Source organism: Plasmodium reichenowi, chromosome 8 (genome assembly GCF_001601855.1).
Source record: "Plasmodium reichenowi strain SY57 chromosome 8, whole genome shotgun sequence".
In the NCBI taxonomy this organism is placed as follows: domain Eukaryota; phylum Apicomplexa; class Aconoidasida; order Haemosporida; family Plasmodiidae; genus Plasmodium; species Plasmodium reichenowi.
Genome location: NC_033653.1, coordinates 395,425 through 401,335, shown reverse-complemented (window position 1 = coordinate 401,335; position 5,911 = coordinate 395,425). Strand labels below are relative to the sequence as shown.

At 21.9% G+C, this 5,911-nt stretch overlaps 1 protein-coding gene across 1 annotated transcript; it reads right to left on the bottom strand.

Annotated features, from left to right (window-relative positions):
* Positions 1-230: 230 nt before the first annotated feature.
* On the bottom strand, positions 231-5,519 carry PRSY57_0810600 (CCR4-associated factor 1; the record flags this gene model as incomplete). Its single annotated transcript, XM_012907045.2, has 1 exon — positions 231-5,519. The coding sequence occupies one exon, from the start codon at positions 5,517-5,519 to the stop codon at positions 231-233; it is 5,289 nt and encodes a 1,762-aa protein (XP_012762499.2).
* Between the last annotated feature and the right edge of the window lie 392 nt (positions 5,520-5,911).

The window sequence follows — 5,911 nt, the reverse complement described above, 5'->3', positions numbered from 1 at the left end:
AAATGGGTATAAAATTCATAAAAATATTGTGGGTCTATCATAACTGTCAATAGATATATTTTTTTTTTTTTTGGGGGTATATGCAATTTTTTTTTCTTTTTTTATTTAAATAAATAAATAAATATAAATATATATATATATATATATATATATTTATACATTATTATATGTGAGTTCTTTTTTTTTTTTTTTTTTTTTTTTTTTTTGTTCTTTTTTGTATTTGCTCCTTTTTAGTTATCATAAAAATATTTATGGTCCTTAGTTTTGTACTCATAATTTGGATATCCAAAATTATTATCAACTGTTTCCAATACGGCGCCTGGGTATTTTTCTGTTGGTAGGTTTTTGTCTGCAAAATTTTTTTCCTTAAAGTTTAGATTCAGTTCTTCCTTTTTTTCTTTATACATTGTACTAGTATTATTAATATTATTATTCTTCTCAGAACTTTGTTTAGTAACTATTTTATCTGTAGCGAAATGTTCAGGTATAAATGAACTGTAATAATGTTGGGTATTATTCATATTATTATCATTGTTATTAAAATAGTAACTGGTACTATTAATATTACTATAATTCATATTAATTTTGTTAAATGAATTTTCGTTATTAAGATAAAAATTATTTAGGTTTAAATTTAAGTTATTTATTAAGCTTTGATTAAATACATTTAAATTTGCTTTGCTATTTTTTTTATTCATAAAATTATTATTTGTTGTATTATTTGTATTACTATTATTATTTATGTTCATATTTTCACTTAATACATTATAATTACTCATATTATTACTAAATAAAGAATTGGATATATTATTATGTACTTTATTTATATTAATAATATTAAAATTATTAATTTGTTTATGTAACATATCATTATTACAACTGTTCATATTTTTTTTATTTGTTATCATATTGGTATTATTGTTGTTGAGTTCATTATTTCTTTCGGTATTATGTACATTTGGATTCATATAATTATTCAAATTTTTAATACCTAGTAAATTTTCATTACCCAATAGTATATCAGCATTATTAGGATTATTCATTTTATTCATATCATGCATAATAATTCCTTCATTTTCCGTCATATTACTATTATTGGAGAAACTGTTTTTTAATATTAATTGATGACAACTATTTTTTTCAAAACCTCTATATAATTTTATATTATCTGATTTGTAATAATTAGCATTATTATTATAGGGATTATTATATGATATATTTTTATCCATAATATCATTTGAATTGTCTTCATTTAACATATGGGATATATTTGATGCATGTAATTCTTTTTGATCTACTTCTTGTTGGTCCTCTTTTATAAAATTTATGTAGTTCTTATTACAATGATTTCTTTGATTAATTATATTATTAAAATTGTTTACATCTTCGACATTAGAATTCACAAGGTTATTACTATTTAAAAAATTATTTTTATCATTATTTTTGTTTCTTATATTCATGTTCCCATGTTGCTTGGAAAATTTTGAATTATTACCTTCAGTTTTCATATTATTATTTTTATCATCCTTATCCTGTTGTTCATTATTATTAGTTGTATGATTACTATTATCTTCATTGTCATTATTACTAATTATGGTACTATGATTATAATTATTATTATTATTATTGTTGCTATTATTGTTATTATTATGGTTACTATTGTTATTATTATTGTTACTATTATTATTATTATTGTTACTATTATTATTATTGTTGTTACTATTATTATTATTGTTATTATTGTTGTTACTATTATTATTATTGTTATTATTATTGTTACTATTATTGTTACTATTATTATTATTGTTATTATTATTGTTACTATTATTATTATTGTTATTATTGTTATTATTGTTATTATTGTTGTTATTATTATTATTATTATTATTATTATTATTCATATTATTTTCCTTATAATCAGGTTCGTTTAAATTATCACCCGATGCTTTCTTATTCGGGTCATTATTATTCTTACTTTTATTTTTGCTGTTCTTATTATTACCTTTATTTGAGTTTTTATTATTGCTTAGAACTTTTCCATTATTATTCCTATTGTTATTACTACTGTTGTTATTGTTGTCATTTGCTTTGTAACCTATTTTATTATCTTCAGTATTAGCATCTTTATCTTTTCCTTCACTATATTTATTACTAGTATTTGTATTATTTATTGGTCCATTAATCCAATTTCCATCTATAGAAGTATTACCTTTATTATGACTAGCTACATTAATTTTATTATCATTACTTATAATGGTTGGATTTGCATGATTTATACCCTTACCTGAATTATTCCCATGATCATTAATATTATTACCACTATTCAAATTATTATTATTATCAAGACTATTAGCAGTTATATATGTTGTCGAATTCGTTACATTTATACCGTTTTGATTCAAATTCGAAGGTACCTTTAAGTCAGTATTTAAAACAGTATTAGTGACTCCATTATTAATATTTGACATAGACATATTGATATTTTTCATATATGTTGTACTATTATTCTTCATTAAATCATTATTACTATTCATCATATTATTTAAATTGTTTACATTTGAAATAGATGAATTATTATTCAAATTTAACATCATATTTTTACTCATATTATTATTGTTATTGATTTTTTCATCTTTATATTTTTCATCTCTTTTGATATTCATATTTTGTACTAACATATTTAAGTTCTCCATACCAACATGATCTCCCATATTATTTAATTCATTTTTATTTGTTGACAGGTCATTTATAAATGATTCATTTTTCATATTTCTCTTGATATTCAAATTGTTCGTATCATTCATGTTTGGATTATTCATAGGATGAGCACTAGTAGTACTATTAATATTAAGATTATTATTGTTTATGTTTGAATTATTATTCGATATGGTATTTTTAAAATTAATATGATGAGATGTACTACTACTACTACTAATATTATTATTATTATTATTATTATTTATTTTTCCAAGAAGATTTTTATTATTTGCAAATGAATTTTTACTACTACCTAAATTATCTATACTTCTTTTATCTATATCACAATAATCTTCACCAGCCATTGACTTAACTTCATTTATACTTTGTGATAATGGATTCACATAATTAAGGTTTGATGAATATTTACCAAAATTGTTATATTTATTTTGAATTGAATAAAAATTATTTGTACTCATATTATTATTTCCCCCCGGTGATATTGATGGATTATTTCCATGAGCATAAGCCGTATTATAATTCACACTATTTAAAAATGAATTATTACTACTATTATTAGTGTTGATGCTATTATAATTGTAATTATTATAATTTATATTTGCATTATATACATTATTATTTATCATATTTCCAATCAAAGGACCATTGTTTGTTGAATATATATTTTTATTTAAACCTATCATACTTTCATCACAACTACTTATATTACTTATACTACCGCTCTTTAGATTATTTAATTCATTCATACTATTCATATTGTTCAAGTTTATATTCGATGTGCTACCACCCAAATTTCTGATATCTCCATATAAATTATTCATGTTCAAATTAGTACTTAACCCACTGATACTCATACTACTGTTCATTATACCCATACCATTTATATTCATATTTATAGCATTACCATTATTATTATGATTATTATTAATACTATTATTCGTATGCCCATTATTATTCATCCCTCCCAAAATTAAAGAACCATTTATACTGTTATTTATACTATTGTTTAAGTTTGTGTTGTTTAAATTCAATAAGCCATTATTTGCATTCGACAAATTGGGACTCATTATACCATTATTTGCACTTAAAGTGGGTGATAAATTATTACCATTTGTTAGACCACTTATATTCATCATATTTTCGTTGGCAATATTATTTAAATCGCTATTCAAATTACTTGTTATATTTCTTGGAATATCATTATATATAGGTCCCATAATTTTTGAAGTATCCAAGCTGTTTTTAATACCACTACTAGGGTATGATGTCATATAACTTCTGCTGGAACTACTTAAATTATTATTATTGTTGTGGTTGTTCATACCAATTGGATCGGTGCTTTTACTATTCATATATGAACTCGTATTTAATGATAATCTCACATTTTTATTACCTGTATTATTTAATAATTGTGGTGGGTGTGGAAGATGAGGTGGATGTGGTGGTGATGAAAGGGAAGAAGATGGAGAAGGTGGTGAGTTATTTACAAATTTATTAAGGACATAATTATTCACTGTATCACTACTATATATAGCATTTGTTATATAATTATTAGTACCGTGTATATTATTGATATTTGAAGAAATGTTATTATAGCTATTCTGATTGTTATCTGCATACATATGAAACATCACATCATTTTTATTATGTAATTTTGGAATGTCTTTGTTAAAACCAGTTGGATGATATTCTTTTGCATCAATATAATTACTCATTGGATTATTATTTGGCGCATTCATGAGCATATTATTATTATTATTGTGACTATGATGACTATTAATACTATTATTATTGTTACTATTATTATTATTGTTATTGTTACTATTATTATTATTACTGTTACTACTGTTGTTACTATTGTTACTATTGTTACTATTATTATTATTATTATTATATTTGTTATTATTATTATTACTATTGTTACTATTTTTTACATAGTTGTGATTATTATAATTATTGTGATGGTTGTGATATCTATTATTATTATTATGATCATCTAATTTAGGGTTATAATTTTTAATTGTTGAACCTAATCCATATATAATACCCGAATATTTTTTATCATCAATTTTGTTATCAAAATACATTTCCATCAATTTAAAAAATGTTTTACAAGTTACTAATGAATCTGAACCCGCTTGGTGTTGTCTTCCTATTCTTTTAACACTTAAGATTTCACTAATTTTTTGCAGGGAGAAAGTTCTACTTAATTGTTTGATATTTAAATTTAATAATAAATATTTGATGTCATATAATGATGGGAAAAAATCGTTTAGTAATTCAAAAAATGCTGCTTCATTGTGAGGTAAAGCTGAACATGTCAATATTTTTAATAAATAAGCAAAATCATAACAACCATGAAATGATATCCATTTTACATCTTCATTCATAACTAAACCTGATGACATAATAACTTCTCCAAAGTGTAATAATTCTATACCTAATGATTGATGTTTTTCAAAATTTATTCCACTTAATTTTAAAAAATCTATAGAATTTTGTGCATACATATCACTATCTAAATCAAACTTAAAATTAAATTGCCATGTCGAAACATTCGGCATCTCACCTTTCCCATTGGAAAAGGTAACACCTAACTGAATAACTTTTAATAAATCTACATTACATTTTATGGTCTGATAATTATAATCTAAGACATTTCCCGTGGGCCGTGCTACTATACCTGGAAATTCTGTATCAATGGCAACATAAGGATGTTTTTCAACAATATCTCGTATTCTTTCAAACTCCTCTTCTAAATTATTTGCCCACACGTCAACTATTTTCGTTCTCTCATCCATGTATAATATGTTATTACTTTTTTATACATTTAATTTTACAAAGTGTTTCAGGACTTTTCTTCTTCCTCATTTGCATATTAAATATATATATGTATATATATATATATATATATATATATATATATATATATTTTTATCTTTACATATGATATATTTTCTTGCTCTTGCTTCTTATTGTTTTATTTATTATATAATGTACTTTTTCTTTTTCCTTAAGTATTAATATATTTGTTAGCTTGATTATTTGACTGTTTATTATATTTTCGTTTCGTGCTTCCTTTTTTTTTTTTATTTTTTTTTTTTTTTTTTTCATTTTTTTATTTTTTTTTTTAATTTTATTAAAATAAATAAATAAATATATATATATATATATATATATATATATAAATAAT